This window comes from Callithrix jacchus, chromosome 7 (assembly GCF_049354715.1).
Source record: "Callithrix jacchus isolate 240 chromosome 7, calJac240_pri, whole genome shotgun sequence".
In the NCBI taxonomy this organism is placed as follows: domain Eukaryota; kingdom Metazoa; phylum Chordata; class Mammalia; order Primates; family Cebidae; genus Callithrix; species Callithrix jacchus.
In genome coordinates this window covers 91,395,626-91,421,727 of record NC_133508.1, presented here as the reverse complement: position 1 = coordinate 91,421,727, position 26,102 = coordinate 91,395,626, and the positions used below count along the sequence as shown (strand labels likewise).

At 48.3% G+C, this 26,102-nt stretch overlaps 2 protein-coding genes across 8 annotated transcripts in view; one reads left to right on the top strand and one right to left on the bottom strand.

Moving 5' to 3' along the window:
• Positions 1-4,338: 4,338 nt before the first annotated feature.
• MRPL37 (mitochondrial ribosomal protein L37) lies at positions 4,339-20,144 on the bottom strand. Its single transcript, XM_002750864.7, has 7 exons — positions 19,743-20,144; positions 15,306-15,489; positions 15,097-15,212; positions 11,514-11,699; positions 9,819-9,976; positions 6,340-6,543; positions 4,339-4,550 (listed from the first exon to the last, which is right to left on the bottom strand). Exons 1-7 carry the CDS (start codon positions 20,086-20,088, stop codon positions 4,473-4,475), a joined length of 1,272 nt encoding a protein of 423 aa, XP_002750910.2. The 5' UTR covers positions 20,089-20,144; the 3' UTR covers positions 4,339-4,472.
• A 160-nt stretch (positions 20,145-20,304) lies between these two features.
• Positions 20,305-26,102, top strand: part of CYB5RL (cytochrome b5 reductase like) — a 30,432-nt gene continuing 24,634 nt past the window's right edge. For all 7 annotated transcript variants that reach the window (XM_035251587.3, XM_035251583.3, XM_035251589.3 and 4 more), the window contains exon 1: positions 20,305-20,351. The gene's annotated coding sequence lies outside the window, so the exon portion shown is untranslated. The remainder of the gene's footprint in view (positions 20,352-26,102) is intronic.

The following is a 26,102-nucleotide window of genomic DNA, read 5'->3' as shown; positions in this document are numbered from 1 at the left end:
TGGGAAATAGGAGGGACCTGCAAAGCTGACAGAGCAGTGAGTAGACCAGGAGAGCAAGGGGCCCTGATGACCAAGAGAAGGAAAGGGGTACAGAGAAGAGAGTGCTTCCTGCTACTGGGGAACCCAGGTGGCCCTGAGACCAAGTCCAGGCTGCTCACAGCTTCCAGACAGCTGCAGAGCATGGAAGAGCCCTGCACAATCCTGCTTTTCCTTGCCCCTCAGCACTTCACCTCCAACTTTGCAGGACTGTGGATGTCTGCACAGCCAGGGCCTTTGTTCCTGCTGGCCCCTCCTCCTCACTTGCCCTTTGGAACCTAGCTTAGATGGCCTCTCCTCCTGGAAGCCTTCCTGGCTAGAGTAGCTCTCTCCCTGGGTCCCCACAGCCTGGTTCAGTGTATGCCTCCCCCATCAGGCTGGGAGCTCCTCTAAGCCAGGAACCATGTAAGAGCCCTCTTTGTCCCCAGAATCACCAGCACAGGTCCTGGTGCCCAGTAGGTACACAGTGAGTGCTCTTGGAATAACAATGTTGTTGAGTCGTCACCCCAGAACGTGCTCAGTGGCACCCCTCCCTACAGCATGCTGTCACCTGTGGGTGGGTAGGTGTCCAGATGTGGGGAAGGAGGTGGCCTTTGTGGGTATCTGCTACTGCCAATCCAAAGGAGACTACTCTGGCCATGTCCACCCAGTACCCTGGGAGCTCTTGAAGGGCAGGGACCATATCTCCTTCATTCTGTAACTTACACTTCCAGCACAACACCCGGCACACAGTAGGAACTTATTAAATGTGCTGCCCCTGGAGGAGGTTGGGCTCAGTCTCCAGTCCTGACCTATTCTTGGGTTCCATCATTGGCCCAGCTGGGGAGGGGGAGACCCGTGGGTCTCACGTGCACATATCTCTGTGCACATGTCTGAGTGTGTGGTATGCATGTGTGCACGTGTGTGTGTGAAAGCTGGCAGAGGCCATGGTGCTCTGACAGTCTGGCCTCTAAGGGATGGAGGTCCGGCCCTGGGCAGCAAGCCCACTCCTCATATCCAAAGACTCCACTGGATGCAGTCTTAGGATATGAGGAGATGCAGCCTGAGGGGAGAGGGTCCCTGGACCGGGGGGGTGGGTCTTCCAGCAGTGAAGCAGGTAGGCCTTGTGGGTCTTGGACATCTGAGTGTCCATGTTGAAGAGAGACAGAAACACTTGGGTCACCTGCATGCTTTCTGAGACTGACCCACAGCAAAAGAGGAACCAGGGAGATGCTGTCTAAAGCCTGAGAGGATCCTGTCCTGCTCCTTCCCAGAGCCCTGTGAGTTGTCACAGGGCCTCTGCCAAGCACCTGTCCTGGGTCTAGCCTGCACCAGCCTTGGGAAAGAACAGAGAGCAGCCTAAAGTGAGGTTCCCTCAAGCAAGTCCCTCTTTCCACCGGGCTTCTGAGAACCCCAAACCCATTCACTTGAAACCTCCTTGTCGAATGCAGCCTATTTGATCTAAAAGTGGGGAAACCTGCATCCCCATTTTGCCAACGAGGAAGCTGAGGATCTGACAGGGCAGCTGGAATACAGGAGGCTCCTGAAAAGTGGATTCCCCGCAGGCCAAATCAGAATTCCCTTGCCACTGAAGCTTGCTGGAAATGAACTGAAGAACTTTTGAATGGATCAACCAGGCACTTAAGTATATGAGTGAAAAATATGTTCACAAAGGGAATGTCACCATTTCACTTCCCGGTCTTGCTGAAGTTCCTATGGTGGGGTTTCACTACCCAGCATGACCCGGTGCAGCACTCCTCTCCCTGCCCCATCCTCCTGTTCCTTCCCCAGCTCACTGGCTGAGGAGCCCGTCCTGGGCTGGAGACTGGCTGAGGCCCTCAGGTTCCACTGCATTGCTTCCTCTCCTGCGTTGAATGAGGGAGTGGGGACCAGGCTGGTAGACATTTGGGATTTGGAGATGCAAGGACCTCTCTGTGGAGGGGGCAGTTGTCATGACACAGGAGCTTTCCAGCTCTTCACACTACATCATGTGGTCTCTGAGCCTGTTTCCTCATCTCTACGGGGACAATAAAAAACCTCCAGTCCTGCCTGCCTGGCTTTGCATATCAGCTGCACTTGGCAGCTCCCTTTACCAGAGACTGCAGTTGGGCTCCAGGCTCCACAACTTAGCACTAAGGCTGGCATCCGGGCTGTCCTCATTCAGGGTGGGTTGGGAGGAAGACGGGCTACCCAGGCCTGCCCTGCAACCCCGGCCCCCTTCCAGTCAGTCCTCAGGCAACAACGTCATCTGCTGATGGTCCGCTTACTCAGAGCCTCCATCCCGCTCACTCAGGGCTCAAGTTCACCTCCCCCTCCCTCCCCTCCAAGCAGTCTAGAGGGGCTTCAGCCTCCTCAGACTCATGCAGAGCCATCACCACCACTTGCCCGAGGATCACCACAGTGGCCTCCAGCTGGACTCCTGTCATCCCGCCAGCTCCTCCTCTGTACTCCCAACAGTGTTCTTTAAAAAAAACCTTTGACTCAGCAATTCCACTGCTAGGAACCTACCCAATGGCTCTGCTGGCAAAAGATACATGGTAAGATATATGAATGAGGACGCTCACTGTAGCATTATTTCTAATAACTAACAACTGGAAACAACCCGGATCGCCATTAACAGATACTAATGCGGCAGCTCAAAACAATGAAGAGATCCTATGTGCTGATGTGGCAAGAGCCTGCGACCCAGAGACATCAGGTAAAAGGGAAGTGCAGAACAGGCTATAAATAGGATGACTCCTCAGTCACGTACATATGTGTGTTCTTACAAGACACACACATTTTCACCAACAGCATGAAAGAAACTCTAAGCTCTGTTATCATTAGGGAAAAGGACTAGTTAGGGACTGCCCTGGGTGGGTCAACTTATATTTTCCTGAACTCTGAACTTTTATTATTTATGTAAAATTGTTTCTTGTCTGTAAAATAAAAGTAAAATGGGCAGCAGGGCTCAGAGTCCCTGGGACCCCAGGTCAGCTCCCCTGGGAGGTGAGGTGTTTGGTATTCTGGCCCCTCCCAAGCCAGCCACTCCAGCCCCAGCCAAGCCCTCAGCGCTCCACTTCCAGTCACTCCCCATCCCCAGAGTCCTCTGTGGCTGGTTGCTTTTTCTGTTAATCCCTCCTGCTCCCTCCCCACCTGCCTAGCCTAAAAGGTAAGCTGTCAAGTGGAAAGAGCCCAAGCTTGGGAGACAGAGACACAGGCGGGACACCACTTTGCCACTGCCTACCTGAGAGCTCCTCCAGCTGCTGGAAGTTCCCACACTAACTGCTCTCAGCAGTCCCTCAGCATGAATTACAGCCCAACAAAGCCACCTTGCCCAAGGTCCCGCCGGGGCTCTCAGGAAGCAGCACATATCCAATGGCTGGTGCCAGGCCAGGGGTGTTTGTAGAAGGCTCAACTCCCTTGCCTCTGGTTCCAGAGTGCCCATGAACAGGGTGAGGCCTCAGGTGCAGCCACACTGAGCTCGGGCCTGCCATCCCCACCTGCTGTTGCCTTTGTCCTCCCCAAATAAGTTTCCCAAGCATTTGCCTGGGAAGCTGACCTATAGCACCAGCTGGGTGACCTTGGACAAATTCCTTTAATTATCCGTGTTTTCTTCTTAGGGCCTAGAACAGTGCATGGCACATGCTAGGCATGCAATATTTTCTTCTTTCTTTTTTTTTGAGATGGAGTTTTGCTCTTGTTGCCCAGGCTGGAATGCAATGGTATGATCTCAGCACACTGCAACCTCTGCCCTCTGGGTTTAAGTGATTCTCCTGCCTCATGCTCCCAAGTAGCTGGAATTACGGGCATGAACCACCCCGCGCCTACCGAGTATTTTTCTTGACTATGGAAATGACATTGACCTTGTAAGGGGTGTGTAGAGATGAAAGATGCTGTGTATGAGGTGCCTGGCATGACAGCAGTGTCTGGCACAGATCAGGACCTGACAATATTTGGACAGAGGCTGGCTGAACCAAGGATGTGCTTGGCCCATTAACCAGCATACGAGGGAGAAATCCACAATGAATATTCTAATGAGATATTCTGCAGTCACTATGGAATGTGTCCACAATTTAAATAATGCCGTAAGAACCTAGTGACCATCAGAGTATCGGCCACGTGGCAGACCCTACACACACAGAACCTACTCTTCAACACAAAGTACGTCACATTAGCCCCAGGTTTCAGATGAAGAAATGCAAACAGACAGATGAAGATACTTCTCTAAGGTCACAACATGGGTCGAGGGCAGAGCTGGGCTTCAGCTGGGGTAGGTCAGGCTCCAGGGCTTGGACTTGTGCAGGGGCCCTTCCCAATTGCACCCTCACACCAAACACAGGCTTCAGTGCAACGCAAGGGCTCTTTATTGTCAGCAACAGCAGCGGGCCAAATGGACACTGAGGCTCCAGGGGGCCCAGGCCCTCTTCCATGGAAGAGAGGCAAGGGGGTTTTCAGGATTCAGAGGGGTCCTCGGCTCACACCGCACCGTGCAAATATAACGCTAAAAACTTTCTGAATGTCTCTGGCTTGAAACCAACCGGCCCGACAGGTTCCTGGAAAGAACAGAGCCCATTAGGATCCTGCTACTAGATTTAATGGCAGCAATTAAAACAAAGATTGGCTTGAAGTAGATCTTCAGTGCCTCTTTCTTTTTCTGCCATCGTCTCTCTTTCGGACTAAGAAGGGGTGTTAAGGGGCTACAGGCTGAGAGGACAGGAGGCATTCCCAGCCCCCTTCAGCCAAAACAGCTGTTGATGCTGCTCTGCTCCTGAGGCCCTCTCACTTCAACCACCGGGAGCAAATGGGCTATTGACCTCTCTAATCCCAGAAACAATCATCCCTCACCTATTCTACACACATTTACTGGGCACCTGCTCTCTCTCTACTGGGCCTGTGTCCTGTGCTGGAGACAGAGACACAGCAATGACTTGACTCAGGTTCCTGTCCTCAAGGAGCTTACAGTCACATGTTCAAAGAGTGAAAATAAAAGGAGACAGACCCCACTACAGAAGTAGGAAAAACAAGAAAGCAGGGAGAAATGACTATCTTGCCAATATTTATACATGGAAGGGCGAGCAGAATGGGCCAGAAAGGAAAAGAAGAGACTACAGAGAGCCCCGCATATGCAACAGAAGAAGTAGAAATGAAGGCAGGAAGAGCAAGATCAGGCCAGAGCCCAGGGTGCATGCTGGCAGGGGTGGAGTGGCAGGAGGTGAAGAGGAGCTGTCTCCAGAACAAAACAGGCCAGGCCCTGAGTCAGTATCCTGGAAGGGAGAGGCTGAGAAAAGAGAACCTAAAGACACAGAGACAGGAGGGAAAACCTGACTAAAAGCAGAGAACATGGAGGTGGCTGGTGTGACTATGCAGGTGAACTGAGGGTTTCCGGGACCAAGGCAAAGGGCACAGACCCGGCAGACATTTCAGGTGGAGAGAGTACTGAGAGCTGCCAGAGAACTAGTTCAAGTGACCTGCTGAGAATGTTCAAAGGCTCAGTGACTCCATTTGGCAAGCCTGTACTCAGGCCTGTGTGGGACCAAGCTGGTCCCAGAGTAGGGACCCCTACACTCTGCTTTCTCAGTCTCTGACCCTGCTGTGTGTCTCTCCAGGGTGCATCTCACTGGCTGACACTCTATAAGGAATTTATTTAGAAGCTGCTACTGCCCACTACACAGAGAACAGGCCTGGACCCTGTCAGCTAAGCAGTGGGGTGCAGCAGTGATGGTCCCATGGGAGGAACTCCGTATCTGGGGGATGAAATGAATGTATCCCCACAGGCCCTGCCCTCGAGGAGCTAGGAGCTTGGAGTTCTGTTTGGTGGAGGAAAAAAAACACATGAAGAGATTCTATTCACAGCAGCGTGACTGTGCTACGCTGGGGCAATCCAGAGGCCAGGGCAGCCCACCTGAGGCACTTAAGTGAGGGCTTGGATGGGGACAGGGGTGGTCAGTTTCCCAGAACAGGAAACACTTATGGTAAACCTGGAGGGCAAGTGGAGGATAGTCGGACAAAGAGTAATGGGAAGGGAAGAAGGCGAGACACCTCCTAGATGAAAGGAGCAGCATGTACAAAGGCCAGAGCTCATGAAGCCACTGAACACCCTGGGAGCTGCGAGGAACTGGATTGGCTGGAGTGTGCAAAGGGAAGCAGGAGCTGCAGTGGATTGCTGGGCAAGGCCTTAGCAGTGGCGGAGCTAAACGCCTGAAGACAGAGATCCCAGGTGGGAAGTCCCCAGGGCCAGGGCTCTACTTCCAGAGCACCCCTGCAATCCTACCTGAGGAGCATACCAGGTAGGCGGAGGCATGGCCCTCTTCCTATCACCAGGCGGGAGATGGCTCAACTTACCACAACCACTCTCTTCTTGATCACTGGGAGACACCAGAAATGCTGGTAAAGGAGCTGGTCTGAGTCCACCCACGCCAAATTCTTGACACCCTCGTTAGAGGCCAGGTCTGTGGTATTCAGTTGAAACACCAGGAAATGGAAGACACGTCCATCCGTGCCCACACTCTGCACCACCACAGGCTGCTCCAAGACCTTCACATCATTCTGAGAGGAAAAGGGGACAAGGAAAACAAATCAGAAGCTGTGAAGTGTAAGGAACAGCATGGCCCAGGCAGCTTCTAGCTCTGCCCTTTACAATGTCCACGGCTTCTCTTCGGGGCAATTAAAATAGAATGAGGAGTTCAGGGCACTGTCCAGGGCCAGGCCTTCCTTCAGCCAGGTTGGCTGTGCCTCGTGGCCTCAAGTGCCCACTCTTCAACTTGAGCACATCAAAGTAATCATTCCTGCCACTGAAAGGCGATTTCCAGGCAAGCCAGAGTTCAGGCAGGCCAGCTGGGAGGCTAATAACAGAAATCCCTCAAACTCTTGGCGTTACTTGATGAGAACCACAGTGACACCAGCTATCAAATATGAATCTGGAGGGTCAGTGGATAGATGTAATGTCATTCAGTTCTCACTCCACTTGACAGATGAGGAAACTGAGACTCAATGAGGTAAAGTGACTTGCCTGAAGTCACAAAGATGGGTGGTGTAGAACCCAAACTGGCTCATGCCAGATCATACACTTCCCCCATCCCTACCCCCGCCTTGCTTCTAAGGGCCTGGCAGTCACATTAGCTGGGCTTCATGCTTAAACTGCAACTCAGCATGGGCCACGTTTCAGGATTATCCACTACAGCCATGTCAGCATCAGGATTTCAGCAGTTGACGTCTGCTACTGATCTCTTCTAGTTACTGCCACTTAGGAGTAGTAATAACATCTAAAACCATTTACTTAAGGCCCCTCAGGTACCAGGCAGCTTGCCAGTTTTACATCAAGTCAGCTCTACTCATAAATCTAGAGGTATATTCCCACTAACAGATAAGGAAACTGAGGTTCAGAGAGGTGGTATGATTTGTTCTAGGTCACCCATGGGGTATTAAGTCACTGAAAGCCCTGTTCTTTTTGTTCTGGTTTAATCCTGGTGTCCCAGTGCACCCCATCATTCTCAGTGGTGGCCCAGTTCGGGAGATAAATCATGTGGTGAGCTACTGAGACTTTGCAGCAACCCAGTTTGGTGACTGCTACTCACTGAACAAAGCTCCAACAGGCAGGCCCCATGAAGCAGGCCATCCTTGATTCAAAAATGCTGCCTGTGTTCACTGCACTGGGGCTGAATCTGGTGTTAGGAATACCTAATGTCAGACCTCAATGTGGGCCACACTGGGGCTTTTGGCCTTAGAAATAACTGTTCTTCACTGCATGAAAAATAAATAAAAAGAAAAGTACCTGTAAGTGTTAGCCGAGAATACTGTATTGACTCTTATCTCCCTCTACAGATCAATAAAACTGCAGGTAGTACATAAATTTCTCAGCAATTTTACCTTTTACATGGAGGCTCTTCCCATAATTGCTCAACTACACATCCTTAGGAATAATTTGTACCTGGAGGGGCTGAAGGAGGCCTCCTCTCCTACCCAACTGGGTGGCAATTAGTGCCATCGTTGCTACCCAGGCTCTGCTGGCAATAGCTGGCACAGAAGCTACAATGAGTCTGCAGGCCTGGGACCAGGGTTGTGACTCTCTTCCTCCTACCCCTGTCTGAGTTAAGAGTAGCACACTCTTCAGAACTGGAGAGATCACTGTTCCAATCTTTGTTTCCCCACTCATTAGCTGTGGGATCTTGGGCAAGCTACCTAACCTTTCGGAGCCTTTAGGAAGTGTACAGTCAGAGAACGGGAATAAAGACAACTGTCCTAGGACTGGAAAGACACAAGAAGGTCACATAAAGAGGTGACACCTACTAAGCTGTGTGACCTTGGGCAAGTTCCTTAGCCTCCCTGAGCCTCGGTTTTACCATCTATAGAGTGAAGCTAATATCATCTGCCACATGGGGTTAAAAAACTACAATTATTAAGTAATAGAGTGGTCCTGAAATTTCAGTTCAGTGATTTTCTTTTCCTTTTTTTTTTTTTTTTTTTTTTTATTTTGAGGCAGAGTCTCACTCTGTCACCCAGGCTGGAGTACAGTGGTGCAAACTCAGCTCACTGTAGCCTCCAACTCCCAGGTTAAAGTGATATTCATGCCTCAGCTGCCTGAGTAGCTGTGATTACAGGTGCTTGCCACCATACTCACCTAATTTTTGTATTTTTAGTAGAAATGGGGTTTCACCATATTGGCCAGGCTGGTGTTGAACTCCTGACCTCAAGTGATCCTCCCACCTTGGCCTCCCAAAGTACTGGTAGTACAGGTGTAAGCCACCGCACCCGGCCAGTTCAGTGGTTCTTTTAATCCGAGCTTGGAGCAGCATCACTGGGGGACTTGTTAAAATGCTGATCACTGGGCCCCAACTCCAGGGGTTCTGATTCAGTAGGTCTGGGGTGGGTCTGAGAGTGTGCACTTCCAACAAGTCCCCAGATGATGCTCTTGCTGCTAATCTATTTTATGAACAAACCACTGTGGTTTGTTTTTTTAAATAAAAACTCTAAGTAAATGTGTGGTGTACAGCAGGTGCTCGATCTGGGCCAGGCTCATTCTACTCCCTATCCATTTGGCTAACCATGGCTCTCCAACCCCCCTAGGCCAAATAAGATGGGAAACAGCAATTTCCTTATTCCTATTCTAGAAGAGACTCAGGCTCTAACCAAGACCTGGGGGTCCAGCAGTGGCTCTCATGAACTCCCCTGCCCCAAACAAGGGATCTGGTGTCCTTGGCCTGCTTGAGGGCTCCCATACAACCCTCCCCTCCCTGGAGGCCTTTGTCCTTAGGGCCAGGCTTTTCCCATCTTGGGATAGCTCTCTGTGACAAGTTAGTCTGTATTCCATACCTTCTAGGTCCCTGAGACCTCCTCTTAGGATCAGGGGCTACTGCCAAGGAGTATCGTGGGTCCCAGCATCCATCCTGAGTTGGTGGGCAGGGCTTGGTCATCTATATTACTTCACCTCCTCCCGCCTGTGCTCTACTTCTGACGCTACAAGAACAGAGGCAGCATGCTGCAGCACAAATAACTGAAGACTTCAGAGTGCGGCGGACCTAGCTGCAGTCCTAGCTCCATGCCTGATAAGCCGCATGGCCTCCCTGTAATTCTGTGGCACAGTTTGGAAGGTGGGGACTTCACTGTGATCAAGTGAGCTACTCAGATGAAGCACAGGCAGTCAGCCCCTAGTGATGTGGGTTCATCTCCTCCTTTAGGGAGGAGCTGAAGTGCTCCTTCCCTAAAACTCCTCGGTCTAGGAATCAGTTCCCTACATCCCTCCATTTCTTCCTCTGAGCAATAACCTTAAGAGAGAAGACCCAACACCACGTAAAGCAGCTCAGCGGTCTTCTCCACATACGTACCCCATACAGGAGTCGGGCCTGAGCCAGGGCACTGCCAAAAGCAAACAGGATCATCTTGGCCCGCAGCTGATCTGGTTGAAAGCGGCGTGGTCGTAAATTGGCTTTGTCCAGTAAGTACAGGGTATGGGGGTAGGGGTAAGGATAACCTTCCCGGAATCCTGCAAGAGACACAATCATGTGGAGGAGTAAAAAGGATTTATCAGCCTGCCACAAAGCCTCAGGAAAGTCACCTTGCCTTAGCCCAGGGACAGGTGCTACACAGAGGCTCAACAAAAGGAGATACTATCACTATAGCTCAGGGGCTGGCAAACTTCAGCTTGCTGGCCAAATCTGGCCTGCTGCCTGTTTTTGTAAATAACGTTTTTATTGGAGCACAACCACACTCACTCATTTACATCTGTCTATTGGGTAGCTGTGACAGAGACCATATGTGGCCTGCAAAACCAAAAATATTTACTATTTGGCTCTTCACAGAAAATGCCTACCAACCTGTTATAAGTGCTTCCTACAAGCTAGTTCTAGCTCCACACCTTTCTCTCTCATTCTGGCATACAGATGACAGTGATATTAGGAGAACGAGAACTTGACATCTGTGGTAATTATTAAAAAGAAAGCAAGCCATTTGCAAAATTTACTATTATAATATTAGTGACAAACGACTCGCCTCATCACTCACAATTGACCCACACAACACTGGTGCTGAGATCAAAGTTTAGCACTTGTTCTTCTCAGCCATGACCTTGTCAAGTCATGATTCTCTTCCCCCGCATGGCTACGAGTAACTCTTGGTAGGCTGGGAACTTCTAGAGTAAGTTATCTGGATCAGTGAATACAGGCGGAAAAGATGGAAGAAAGAGGTTGGGAAGGCTGGCACGGTGGCTTACGCCCATAATCCCAGCACTCTGGGAGGCTGAGGCGAGCAGATGGCTTGGGCCCAGGAGTTTGAGACCAGCCTAGGAAACATAATGAGAACCTGTCTCTAAAAAGAATACAAAAGTTAACCAGGTATATGGTGGCACACGCCTGTGAGGCTGAGGTGGGAGGATTGCTTGAGCCTGGGAGGCTGCAGTGACCCATAATCATACCACTGCCCTCCAGCCTACGTGACAGACTGAGACTGTGTCTCATGAAAAAAAAGAAAAAGAAAAAAGAAAGAGGCTGGGAAAATAATGTAGGCTCTGAAAACCCTAGAGAAGGTTTCTGAAAACCCTAGAGGCTCTCCTGCATGCGTTCCTTGATGGAGTTTGGATTAATGGCCCCGTTCAATGTCCATGGGGCTTCCTCAGTCCTTTAAGAGGGTTGGCCAGAGTTACAGGGTAAACAGAAAATAGGTGCCTTTCATGAGACCTATGAATAAAGAAAAAGCTTGGGTCAAAAACCTTCAAGTGGCCAATGATAGTTTGTTGAAGGGGAAAAAAAAGCCCCTCAAGCCTCTCTGATGTAACAGAGTTACTTTGCCGAGGTAAAACCTAAAGTCAGCCTTTAAGCAAATCACTTCACCTCCCTAAGCTGCAGTTTGCCTATGAAATGAAGACAACAGTACTTGTCTCATGGGGCCGCCACATGGATCCTAGGAGATGGGTAATACACGTGAGGTGCCTAGTACCCAGCAAGTTCTTAGTATATCCTTTCCCTCCAGAAACACCACGTCCTTCTCCTCCACACTGCCTAAGAGTCCAAGACATTGATCTTTACCTGTGTGATCTTTCACATCATAAACACTACATTCATGAAGGTCGATCGTGGGTGATATGGGATAGAAGGTCTCTAGAACATGATTCTTAGTAGCTGCAACCTCCTCTCTGGAGGCGATGGTGGGCAGACGATCTTTAGTGTTCAGCTGGGTTTCAATAAAACCACGGACCTGAAGGAGAAGAGACTCTAAAAGGGAGAAAAAATGGTTACCCTAATCTTGTATAAAGGCTTTCTCAGCCGGGCATAGTAGCTCATACCTATAATCCCAGCATTTTGGGAGGCCAAGGCAAGTGGATCATTTGAAGCCAGGAGTTCTAGATCAGCCTGGGAAACATGATGAAACCCCGTCTCTACTAAAAAATATTAAAAATTAGCCAGGAGTGGTGGCACACACCTGTAGTCCCAGCTACTAGAAAGGCTGAGGCATGTTAATTGCTTGAACCTGGGAGGCAGAGGTTGCAGTTGCCAAGATTACGCTATTGCACTCCAGCCTGGGTAATAGAGTGAAACTGTCTCAAAAAACTAAAAATAAATAAAGACTTTCTTAACTCTGTAAAACCTAAAGCCTCCATCCTCCCATGTGCCTCAAATCATGTATAGCTTTTCTAAATCATCAGCCTAATCACAGAACACAAAACTCTTAAGTTAGGATGTTAATCCTGGGATCCTTAAGAAGGGATGAACCAATGCACTCTTCTTCCTGTGTTCCCTTCCCAATAAACCCTAAGGGTTAATGGTCTCTGGGGAGTGAAGCCTGCACCATACCTGAGCACCTGCTAAGCTGGGGACCCAGAGATGTGTGTGAGCTACTCTCTTCTCTCAAGGAGCTCACCAGTTAGTGAGTGCTATAATGAAAAGGATGAAGCATATTCAAAAATTGTACAGGTGGGGAAAACTGAACTTCTCTGGGAATGGGAAACTCCCTGAAAGAAGCAATGTCTTAAAATGACATCTGGAAGGATGGGTTAGAGCAGAGATTCTCAGCTGCAGCACTATTTACTTCTGGACAGATAAGTTTTGGTGAGGGGGTGTCCTGTGCACTGTGGGATGTTTAGCAGCACTCTGGCTTCTACTTACTAGACGCCAGTTAAACTCCCTCCCTATCCCTTCTTCCCACACCCATCCACAGCATATCAAAGATGTCTCCAGACACTGCCAAATGTTTCTCCCTAGTTGAAAACCACTGGGTAAGAGCTTGTCAGGCAAAGACAGGGGGAAAAGCACTCTAGTTAAGGAGGAATAATGTCCAAAGGCACAGGTGCAAGCAACTCCATGGCAGAATTTAGGGAGAGAAATCAAGGTGACTAGAGTAGGATACAGCAGGGAAGGAGTGATGGAGAGAGGCACACCGAGACTAGAAGCAGAGGAGATTCTTAAACTTAGGAAAGAGGCCAGATTGTCCTTAACAACTGAGAGTGAGAAAACCCTGGCCAGTTAAAACAGCCTCACTGATGTCAGATTAGCTATGCTACATGCAGATGTAGGTGGCATGAGGAAAGCAAACACACATCTGACTCATCAGCAAGCCAGCCATGGTGAACGTGCACAGACAACCTTCACAGAGGTCCCCACAGGAGATCACATGCTGCCACCAGACAAAATGTGCCTGGAAAAACACCTTGAGAATGGCCTCATGAGGAGTGTCCGTGGAGGCCAAATCTTTCTCAGAAGTGTTTGGGTTTTCAGAAATAGCCACAGTGTGATAATGGATCAAGGCTGTTTTTCTTATATGTCTAAAAATTGGTTTGGTCAACAGCACTGTCATTAATTAGCATGTGGCCTCCCTTACTGGGTAGCTAAGGAAGGGATACTACATCTGTGGGTGGACAAACTCTGACCTGTTTGTTAAAATACATCACACGCACACCTCAAGAATAGTTTTCTAAAGTACTTCCTGTTTCCTCACATATAATCTGCAAGAAAAATAAATGTGCATGGACCTCTCCTAACCTTGGTTTTCAATTCTCCCCACAGACCACTCTTGTGTGGTTTCTGATTCAATTCCCTCCATATCCCTCCTCCAGTGACAGCTCCAAATGGGGTAGTTTAATTAGAGGTAATACTTGATGATGGGCCAAGTACTCCCCTATTAATGAGGTTCACTAATTTCCTTAGTGGTGTCATTACCTCTGCAAAGCTGACTCTTTGCCAGGAAGACTATACACAAATGGGCAAGCTGGAGACCTGACCAAGCAGATGTTCTGAAATCCCAAATCATTCCATAGCTGGTTTCCCTACTCCAGGATTCCACCAGTTACAACACCTGTGTTCTCTGAATATCCCTGCCTGAAACACGGACAATAGGTATGCATTTACACATCCCTTCAGTCAGCACCTACTGTGTACCATGACTTGTTGGACACTGGGGACAAAGTCAGTAAGACATGGTCCCAGCCATCGGGAGTTCAGTTTAGTAGGGCAGACAGAACCAACAATAGATACTGACAGTACAGTGTCATCTATGCTATGATGGCAGAAAGGGCATAAGGAACACAGATGAGGAACAGATACCCCAGCCTGGATTCACAGAGAAGGGAGGCTTGAGTGAACTCTTGCAGATAAGGAGAATATGGTTAAATGAAGAGAGCAGAAAAGAGTATTCCAGGCTGGGCGTGGCAGGAGGCTCACGCCTGTAATCCCAGCACTTTGGGAGGCTAAGATGGGCAGATCCCTTGAGGCCAGGAGTTCAAGGCCAGCCTGGCCAACATGGTGAAACCCCAACTCCACTAAAAATACAAAAATTAGCCAGGCGTGGTGGCACATGCCTGTAATCCCATCTCCTCGGGAGACTGAGGCATGACTATCACTTTAACCCAGGAGGCGGAGGCTGCAGTGAGCTGAGATCATGCCACTGTACTCCAGCCTGGGCAACACAACAAGATTCTGTCTCAAAAACAAACGAACAAAAAAGAGTATTCCACACAGAATGCACAGCATGTGCCAAGGCACATAGGTGTGAAAGCTTGATGCTAAAAGGCTGCAAGTGGCTAATTTAGGGATGGGGTGGACAGGGCAGGAGAGCAGGAGATAAGACTAGAAAGATTAAGTGGCAATCAAATCACGAGAGCTGGTAACCCTCAACAAACGGTTCACATGACTGGGAGACAGTGAAGGATTTGAAAGAGGGCAGGGACATAAAAAGACTTGTACTTTGGAAAGATCACTCTAGCAAGCCATGTTGAAAATGGATTTGGAAGAGTAAGGTGTAAGTGGGGTAAGAAGACGATTGCAATAGAATTTGAGCTTTATGAGGGCAGAGACTACATGTGCGTTATTATTTCCTTACCTTCAGCATGTAGGTACTTTCCATGCACATCCTAAGCACTCAAGAGATATGGCTGACTGCTCATGGTTGAGTTAATGTCTTAGAAAGTGATTAAAAACAAAAATGGTTGGGCTATGACGAATTATACTGAGGGTATGTCTGAGCCTACAAAATTAGACCACAAAGGACAGGAGTAAGGATAGGTATTTGGGGGCAGGGGGATGGGAGCTGGTGACAGGGCTAAGCGTAGAAAGGAAAAAAAAAAAAAAACTAAACTAAAAAACAGATCAAGGCTTTCTGGTGTACAAGATAACCAACCTCGGTTCCAGGAAGCAGATGACATGGAGTTTTGGGCACAGATCCGCCTGGCCAGAGAAGGATGCTTGAGAATCTGAGATTTACACAGTTGTATTAGATTGTCCACGATGACTGGGCTTGGAGACAAAAAGAGACATTTGGGGACTTAAAGCAATAGGTCGACTCCAAGATCCATTACTTGGAAATCTTCTTTACTTGGGGAAACTTACCAGTAGGTCTCTCTCTTGGGGATTTCTTCAGTGCAATGCCAGAGACGGGCATGAGAGATCACACTCAGAACACGCTCATCTTGGTTCTCTATGTGGTTCCTTGGATCATCAACAAGGCTAAGCACTTTCTCGGGAAGGCCTTCTATTAACTTGGTCTTGGTAAGCCAGAGGGCCTGCTTTACACCTTTGAGGTAATCAGCCACACCCACACACACACACACCCACACACACACACACACACACACACACACACAAAGAGAGCAAGAAAACAATTCAGGAAGAGATACTTACACCTACCAGGTACCATCTTAGTAAAAAGGCTGCCTCAACAGAGAAACTGGATTTGTTCTGTGACACCTGAGGGGACAGAACCAAAAGTGAAGAGCAGAAGCTAAGAAAGCCAGATTTCAAGTCAAATTCAGGAACGACCATCTACTTCAGGATGGTTAACAGGTGACTGAGGTGGTGACTGCCTGCCACTAGAGGAATTCAAACAGTGGCTAAGACAGCTGAGATCATATGGCTGAGTGCTGCAAGCAGTGGACAGACCCTAGGCTATGGGACTAAATTGATGGATGCCAACCCTTCACTTAGGATCCTTTCTAATAACCCACACCCTAGTCCTGATTAGAAAAGCCTGTGTCTACCAAATGTACTTCATTTATTAGGCTGGCCCAGGCATAGGCCCATACTGCCTTCTCAGGAGAAAGCAACTTTTAGAAATAACTGGAAATACCTTTTGAATTTTCATGAATACTTTAAGGAGCTGAACCTCTCTGGCCTTAGTATAGAAAGGTTGGGCTTTTCCCGGATACAGTACTATTTTGTGTGTTTTTTTTTTTTAAGATGAAGTCTCACCACTCTGTTGCCCAGGCTGGAGTGCAGCAGCATAATCTCAGCTCACTACAAACTCCGCCTCCCGGGTTCAAGCAATTTTCATACTTCAGCCCCTCAAGTAGCTGGGATTACAAGCGTGCACCCACTGTGCCCAGCTAATTTTTGTATTTTTAGTAGAGACAGCATTTCACCATGTCCAGGCTGGTCTCGAACTCCTGACCTCAAGTGATCCACCCACCTAGGCCTCCCAAAGTGCTGGGATTACAGGCATGAGCCACTGTACCTGGCCTGTTGTCTTACAGGCATGGTGAATTGTCTCTATACCAGAGGTTGACAAACATTTTCTCAAAAGGACAAATAGTAAGTATTTTCGGCTTCTGGGCCACACAATCTCACAACTATTCAACTCTGCTACTAGAGCACAAAAGTAGCAATAGGCAATAATTAACAAGTGTGCATGGTTTTGTTCCAATAAAACTTTATTTATAAACACAAGCAGATGATCTAGTTAGCTGACCCTAACTACGTACCATTTGTTGATTGCTAGCAAGCTCAGAGCCAGGTTTGGGGCTTCCCTTTAGAAAGCAGAACCTGAGGTCGGGCGCGGTGGCCCATGCCTGTAATCCTAGCACTTTGGGAGGCTGAAGTGGGCAGATCACTTGAGGTCAGGAGTTTGAGACCAGCCTGGCCAACACGGTAAAACCCCATCTCTACTAAAAACACACAAAAAATTAGCTGGGTGTGGCAGTACTTGCCTGTAGTCCCAGCTACTTGGGAGGCTGAGGCAGGAGAATCATTCAAACCTGGGAGGCAGAGGCTACAGTGAGCCAAGATCACACCACTGCACTCCAGTTTGGGGAACAGAGCAAGACTCCCTCTCAAAAAATAAACAAATAAATAAATAAAGTAGAACTTCACAGAATAAATTTTTGTCATATTCATCTTATTGTTTTGTTTTTCCTTTGTACTGATCCCCCCACCTATCTGTTTTTTAATTTAATCAGGTTGTGTTATAAATAAACTGCCCAAAATACTTTGCATGTAAGATGGTATATACATAGCCAGGCCCAGTGGCTCATGCCTATAATCCCAGCAACTCAGGAGGTGGGAGGATGGCTTGAGCTCAGGAGGTCAAGGCTGCAGTGAACTATGATCACACCACTGCACTCCAGCCTGGGTGACAGAGTGAGACCCTGTCTCTAAAATAAATAAATTAGTGACAGAAAATCACTGAACAAAAAATAAGTAAATAAAAGATGGTGTATATGTAAACTAAAATAGATTCAATTTAGCCTGATAGTCTTATTTTTTTTATTTTTATTTTTTTTTTTGAGGCGGAGTTTCGCGCTTGTTACCCAGGCTGGAGTGCAATGGCGCGATCTCGGCTCACCGCAACCTCCGCCTCCTGGGTTCAGGCAATTCTCCTGCCTCAGCCTCCCGAGTAGCTGGGATTACAGGCATGCGCCACCATGCCCGGATAATTTTTTGTATTTTCAGTAGAGATGGGGTTTCACCATGTTGACCAGGATGGTCTCGATCTCTTGACCTGGTGATCCACCCGCCTCGGCCTCCCAAAGTGCTGGGATTACAGGCATGTAGCCTGATAGTCTTTAAAGAAACTTAGCTACTCTCAGTGGGATGGGCTGTGGTGCCACACAAAGACCTCCCTAGATTCACCTTCCCCAAATTTGGCTTCTCTAAGGGAGGAATATGCATAGTCCTAGGTATCTTAAGTTCTGGATCAAGTAAACACACCAATCCTCTATTCGCAAATGAAAAGCTAATACAATATTCTTCTCAATGATCACACCCACAAATTGACAGAAGGCTGGTGGCTGCCTTGGTTGGCAGAATACTCATCTCAGCTAGAGGAATACTTCTCTGACTCAAGGTCCTATCTTCATTTGAAAAACTGTGTCTCAGCCAGACATGGTGGCTCACACCTACAACCTCATCACTTTGAGAGGTTGAAGTAGGCAGACTGCTTTGAGACCAGCCTGGACAATGTGGTGAAATCCCATCTCTACAAAAGAAACATAAAAAATTAGCCAGGCGTGGTGGTGTGTGCCTGTAGTCCCAGCTATCTGGGAGGCTTAGGTGGGATAGATTAAGCCCGGGAGGTAGAGGTTGCAGTGAGATTGCATCACTGCATTCCAGCCTGCAAGACAGAAAAGGACTCTGTTGAAAAAAAAAAAAAGGAAGAGAGAGAAAGGAAGGAAGGAAGGAAAGAGACAGACAATGAATGAAATGAATGGGAGCTTAGGATACTTTGGGGGAGACACCCTCAGGAAATTTCTCTTATGGTAATAAATATTAAGACTTTATGTTTCATTTGCATATGAAAAACAGGTGATAATTAGAGCTGCCATTTACTGAAAGTCACCATCTACCCTGTGCCATGACTTTACGTGCAAGGTAGACGGGATTTTATAAAATGAAACTCAGAGACTAAGGAATTTGCTCTAACTTACACATACCTTGTAAGTGACAAGGTCAGGAGGAGAACTTGAGTCTGTCTACGCTAAAGAACGTCACCCCTCTCCATTATCTCTACTGGCTTCTCTAGCCCTGTATCTTGCAGAATTTTATTATAGCCTACAGAACCTCTTTGTGAGTAGCAAAAACACAGGATATACAATACATTTTCAGCATAGGCAAACGAATGTAATCTCCTAACATCTAAAATACTGCTAATGCATTCATCCACTTGAGGGTCACTCAAGGATGCCAAGTCTTGTGAGATCCTTCCCAGCACCTTGTAAGGACACTGGAAGTGTTTAAAGTCTGGAAAATCAGCTTTCAAGAATGGGATTGAGAAGCTTAAGAAGCTGGCCAATTGACTTAAGTTTTTTCAAACCTAGGATTTATTCTCTGGCTTAGTCCCCAAATCCTGCCAAGTTTTTTTTTTTTTCCCCTAATTACTCCTTAGAAAATACTGTTCCCCCTTACCTCAAACATTTTGTTTTCAAGACCTGCCCCATCCCTATCCTGATTTGGATGGGGAAGGAAGATGGAAGAATGGGGAAAGGGATAAACAAGCCCCACCATGGACTCTGGAAAATAATTTCTGGTACTGTTTTGGATAGACAGGCTGATTTTGGCAAAGTCATTTTAATCTGTCCCTAGTGAGAGTGACAGAGGAGTAGACATGGGCTTGAGAGGTGACAGTCCTAGAGATTAAACATTCTGTCGTCTCCACTATAAACTCTCTCCATCTACTTTTAAAATGTACAGTTAATCACCAGAATGTCAGACCTGGTACGGTCAACATGGACTGTCCAGCCAACACCATTCACTTCACAGGAAATAGAGGCCCAGGATAGTCAGCCATTTGCCCAAAGTCAAACAGAGAGCTCGAGGGGTGGGCCTATAAACCAGGTCTCACGCTGACACACAAACTATTATACTCCTGCACAGAGGCCCAGCTTCCTAAAACTCAATTCTAAGAAATCTCAGAAGATGGGAATCACTAGGGCCCCATTTCGCAGACGAAGAAAACAAGACCCACAGAGTTTCAATGTTTTGCCCAAAGCCACAGAGGGTCGGGGTCAGCGTTAGGCAGAGGAACATGGTCCCTTGCCGCCCGTCCTGGGGCCTCACCCTCGAGAAGGCGGCAACGATGGTGAAAGATGTAGCAGGGCTGGTCTTTGTACAGCGGATGCTCGTGAAGAGGCGGCGAGCGGTAGAACTGTGGGTGCCTCCAGCCGCGGTCCCAGGGCGGAAAGATCGGCCGCGCCAGCCAGGGCACAAAGTGCATCTTCCCAGCATAGGTTATGGGCTCCAGTCCAGGAATCTCGTACACCCTATCCAGGGGAGGAGGCTCCTTCTTCTGCGTGGAGCGCACGCCCCACTCATACGCCCTGCGTCTCGGGGCCCCGAAGCCCCCAAGGCCAAGCTGCCCGGAGCCAGCCAGGGCCAGCCTTGCGGGCCCGGACGCCAAAGCCATACCGAACTCCTCAAGACCTCCACCTGGACGCCGCCATCTTGCCGAGCGCAAGGCCTGCTGGGAACGAAAGGGGCTGGGCGCCAAAGCTCGTTTTGGGAATGGCAGCCAATTCAACCAATCACAGTCAGGATATTCTTGTCTTGTTCCTGCCCCCAGCGCGTTCTCATTTTCTTATAGGTGAGACCTACTAAGCCTGCCCCGCCTACCCGGGGACTGGGAGGAACCCGTGGAATCCTCGTGTGAGGGGAAACGCAGGCTAGTAGGTGAGTAGTCGTGGCGGGTTCAGAATCGCTCCTGGACTTCAAACCTGGCCTTAGAGCAGCTGGAGTTTGGGAAGGCACTTCCCTCTCTGAGGCCCAGTGTCGACCACTGTAAAAATAGGATGGGAATGCCTAAGCTTGCGCACCTGTACAGCGCGCGGCTGCGAGCGTCTCTGTCGCTGCCCCTCTCCTCAGCGTGAGAGTGTCCCCCAAGCCAGCTCCGAGCGCGACTGCTCACTGCACACCTCTTCCCCTGCGCCAAAAGCAAGCCACTTTCCTCCCTTTTCCTTTCCCTCTGGATTTCCCATTTCGCCTCCTAAAAGCAAGGAGAGCGATGAAGCTGCGCCTTTGCTCCTTGCTCAACACCTGTCTATCAGCTGCCCGCTGTGTGTGAGGCGCTGCGCTGAGCCCCGGTTGGCATTGGTAAATAAGACAGATGGGAGATGCAGACAGAACTCAGGTAAACAGCGCAAACAAATAAGTCAACTGCGATACACACACTCCCTATCCCTTTTCCGTGTTTTTCTCTTTAGCATTTCGCACTATCGTGCCATCTGTTTTCCATTTTGATCTTGTCTAATAACTGTTTCTCACCCTAAGATGTGAGCTCCATGAGTGCAAGGGTTTCTGTTTCTTCGGTGCTGTATTCCCAGCACTGAGAACAGCGCCTGGCACCTAGTAAATATGTTTAGTGAATGCGCATATAATAGAAATAAATAGAGTGCCTTATAGAGAAAGAGGAGGGGGAAGTTCAGGGAGGGCCTTTGAAGGGAGGTTGACCTTTAAAACCAAGGCCTGGGGTGGGAAAAGTCATCCAGCCTGAGGCAATATGTGTCAAGGCTTGGATTAAAGGTGGTGCCTCTTGAACTAAAAGATAGAGGCTCACTGGACACCTGAACCAGCTCTTTAAAATTTATGACTGACATGGCCAACTTTTCTGCTAATTTCCAAAATAGCAGAGAAAGTGGGACTGTTAAAACGTGGAGAAGGCGGAGTCATGGTTCACACCTGTAATCCCAGTACTTTGGGAGGCCTAAGTGGGAGGGGCCGCTTGGGCCCAGGAATTTGAGACCAGCCTGGGCAACATGGTGAGACCTCCTCTCTACAAATAGTAAAATTAGCCAGGCATGGTGGCGCACACCTATAGTCCCAGGTACTCAGGAGGCTGAGATGGGAGGATCACTTGGGCCTAGGAGATTGAGTCTGCAATGAGTTGTGATCCTGCCACCGCACTCCAACCTGTGTAATACAGCAAGACTGTCACACACACACACACACATCAGCATGAAGAGGGGACCAGACCTCATTCACTTATAATGTATACCTGGTCAATAGCATACAATAAAAATGGATCGCGTTGATGTAACGCTGTGTAGCCTATGAGGCTCTGTGAGGGTAAGGACAATGACCTGTTTACCTTTGTTTCCCCCAACACCTAGCACTGTTTTCCTGGCTCTCAGACTGTATTTGTAACCTGAGTAAGCAGTCACAGGGAACCTTCCATATGCCATGCTGTGCTTGTTGGTAGAATACAGAAATAATAAGATATCATCCTTTTTTGTTTGTTTGTTTGAGACAGAGTCTCACTCTTGTCACCCAGGCTGGAGTGCAGTGGCATGATCTCAGCTCACTACAGCCTCTGCCTCCTGGGTTCCAGTGATTCTCCTGCCTCAGCCTCCTGGGTAGCTGGGATTACAGGCATGTGCCACCATGCCTGGCTAATTTTTGTATTTTTAGTAGAGGCTGGATTTCATCATGTTGGCCAGGCTGTTGTGGAGCTGGCATCAGGTGATCTGCCCACCTCGGCCTCCCAAAGTGCTAGGATTACAGGTGTGAGCTCCCATGCACAGCCTAAGACACCATCCTTGACCTCAAGGGCATTCCAGCCTGCTAAAGCTTCCTGAAGTGTTAGAGCTGATGAGCAGTAGTAAGTTTTCTGAAGTTAAACTCTTCTGTTAAAGAAAGATTCACGGCTGGGCATGTTGGCTCACACCTGTAATCCCAGCACTTTGGGAGGCTGAGGTGGGCGGATCATGAGGTCAAGAGATTGAGACCATCCTGGCCAACATGGTGAAACCCCATCTCTACTAAAAAAATACAAAAATTAGCTGGGTATGATGGCACTTGCCTGTAGTCCCAGCTACTCAGGAGGCTGAGGCAGGAGAATTGCTTGAACCTGGGAGGCAGAGGTTGCAGTGAGCCGAGATCACGCCACTGCACTCCAGCCTGGTGCTTGGTGATAGAGCAAGATTCTGTCTCAAAAAAAGAAGAAAAGAAAGATTCATCTAACACTGCCCTTCTAAAACCAGTGATAGAAAGTGGTAAGAGAATTTGGATAAGGTCTGATCAGGAAGAGCTTTGGGCACCAGGCAGGGAGACTGGATTCTATCTAGTAGTCAACAGGAGCCGTTAAAGGTTGCTAAGCAGGGGACTGGTGGCAGATGTGCTGATGGCTGGTATAAGTATAGGGAGAGAGTGGAATTACATCCTATGCGACCACAGGAAGCTCCAGTATAAATGGGGATGGGAAGCAGGAAAAGGTCTTACAGATATGGACTCCTGGGTAGTGACTGGGATCCCAGGAATGGGACTTCCCTGCTCTCTGGCAGACTTGGTGGTTTGTTTCTCTGCCCCCTCACAGACTTGGCCCACTCTTTAATCCTAGTACTTTATGCATGAGTGAAATTAGGGCCATTTGGAGGCCCCAGAGTACCCATAAAACTTGATGACAGTTTGGTAATAGGGTCCCTGCTCTGTGCCAGCCCAGTGCAGGTGCTAGGAATTGGAGATGAAGGCACCCCTTCCCTTCTCTTTGGAAGCCTAGTGAGAAAGAGCACTGGTCTGGAGGAGAAAGAGACTCAGGCGTGCATACTGGCCTGCATACATCTGGCTTCCTGACCCGGGCCTCAGTTTTCTCCTCTATAAAATGAGGAGGAGCATGGCCTACCTACGTATGACTGTTGGGAGGATTGAGTGAGGCATGCAGAGCACTTGGCATAGACTCTGGCCCAGTAAATGGCATCTTTTAAAATGGTTATCATCTGTTTAGTGAGTGACTCTCTCACCAGTCCAGGAGCTCCTCCAGGGCAGGATGAGGGTTTCTCACCTCTGTATCCTGGAGCACCTCATGCAGCAGCCCCTGCCTAGTGTTTGTGGGAGGAATAAATGGGAAGAAATAAAATGCTGGGAGCTCTCAGAGGTAGTTGCATTTTAGAGGTACGATGTTTACATCAAATAATGCTCTGTAGCATCAGACTTCTCAGCTCTGCTCTCAGTACTGAGAGTGAGGAACTCTCTCTCTTTTTTTTTTTTTTGAGATGGAGTTTCACTCCTGTTGCCCAGGTTGGAGTGCAGTGGTGCAGTCTCAGATTACTGCAACCTCCACCTCCCAGGTGCAAGTGATTCTTTCACCTAAGCAGAATCCTAGTAGCTAGGATTACGGGTACCTGCCACCAAGTCTGGTTAATTTTTTGTATTTTAGTAGAGACATGGTTTCATCATGTTGGCTAGGCTGGTCTCAAACTCCTGACCTCAGGTGATCTGCCTGCCTCAGCCTCCCAAAGTGCAGGGATTACAGGCATGAGCCACTGCACCCGGCTGCGGGGGAACACTCTCTTTTACTTTGATTTGCCTGTGGAATTATATTTTATTGTTTGAGAGACAGGGTCTTGCTATGTTGCCTACTCTGGACTTGAACTAGCTTCAAACAGTCCTCCTGCCTTGGCCTCTGAAAGTGCTAGGATTACAGGTCTGAGCCACTGTGCCCAGCGTGCCTGTGAAATTTTAAATGAATAGTTAGCTTACAGGTGAGATTTCCATATAAACTGTGGAGTTCTACATGTAAGTGTGGAGAACCCTGATGTATCCCAAACTGCCCTCACAGAAACATCTCAAAATAATTTAGACTGGGCACAGTGGCTCATGCTGTAATCCCAGACTTTGAGAGGCCGAGGCAGGAGGATTGCTTTAGCCCAGAAGTTTGAGACCAGCCCGAGCAACACAGTGAGACCCCATCTCTACAAAAAATAAATTAGTTGGCTGTGATGGCACATGCCTGTAGTCCCAGCTACTCTAGGCTGAGGTAGGAGGATTGCTTGAGCCCAGCAGGTTGAGGCTGCAATGAGCCATGATCATGCCACTGCACTTCAGCCTGGGCAACAGAGTGAAACCCTATCTCCAAAATAAATAAATACATAATGAATAACCATTTAACTTCTCACCAATTTATCTTTCAGACTATGTTTAACCAATAGCTCTGAAACCGAGCTCCTTTCTTTCTTCCCTTCTTTCATATTATACACATTTAAAAATAACCATTCTGGCCAGGCACAGTGGCTCATGCTGTAATCCCAGCACTTTGGGAGGCCAAAGCAGGCAGATCACTTGAGGCCAGGAGTTTAAGACCAACCTGGCCAATATGGTGAAACGCCATCTCCACAAAAAATAAAAAAATTAGGTGGGCGTAGAGCTGCACACCTATAATCCCAGCTGCTTGGGAGACTGAGGTATGAGAATCGCTTGAAGCCGGGAGGCGGAGGTTGTAGTAAGCCAAGATCATGCCACTGCACTCCAGCCTGGGCATCAGTGCGAGACTCTATCTAAAAAAAATAAAAATAAAAACAAGACTAGTCACTGTGCCATTTCATGAACTCTGCCCTAGCCACTGTGCCATTTCATGAATAAATGAAAAATAGAACTCTGCCCTCAAGTAGAACTGTTTCAAAGAAAAGAGACACATACACATGTAACAGTTAGAATGCTGTAAGGTAAAGAGAGAGACTCATTCATTTGACAAGTGTTTATTGGCCAGGCATGGTGGCTCATGCCTATAATCCCAGCACTTAGGGAGGCCAAGGTGGGCAGATCACCTAATGTCAAGAGTTGAAGACCAGCCTGGGCAACATGGTGAAACCCTGTCACTACTCAAAATACGAAAACTAGCTGGTCATTGTTCTGGTTTCAAAATATATCATTCTTCAATCACAAGAAACAAGAGAAAGTTGTCATGGTCCAGGTAAGATGGGATGAGGACTTAGACCTGCAGCTTCAGGCAGAATGAGAAGGCAAGGGTCAATGAGAGAAATAAGAAGAAATTAACAGGACACTGTTAAAAAAGAAAAGTGTTTATTGAGCACCTTTTATGACCAGGGATGGACCAAGTGCATGGAGTGCTCACAGGAGGGAGTGAAGCCAGGCAGGCCTTCACGTGTACCTGTTTTTCTCTCTTTATTGTTTTTCCATCTCCAGACTCATATCTAGACCCGTTTAATCCAACTCACTACTGGATTTTGCACTTGAATGCCCCACAGGCACTCAGCAAGCATACCTCAAAGTAAACTCTCCTTTTTTTTTTTTTTTGAGACAAAGTTTCACTCTGTTGCTCAGGCTGGAGTGCAATGGCGTGAATCTTGGCTCACTGCAACCTCCACCTCCCAGGTTCAAGCAATTCTCCTGCCTTAGCCTCCCAAGTACCTGGGATTATAGGCATGCACCACCAAACCTGGCTAATTTTTTATTTTTAGTAGAGATGGGGTTTCCCCATGTTGGTCAGGCTGATCTCAAACTCCCAACCTCAGGGCCTCCCAAAGTGCTGGGATTACAACCACGAGCCACCGTGCCTGGCCTCTTCTTTTTCTTAAAACTCAACTTCTTCTTGAGCCTTCTGTCTACCCAAAATCCAAGCCAGATCCAAAGTGTTGGATATCCCTTCAACCCCTCTATCCCCCACACTCCCTGACATCTAGTCAGTCTCAC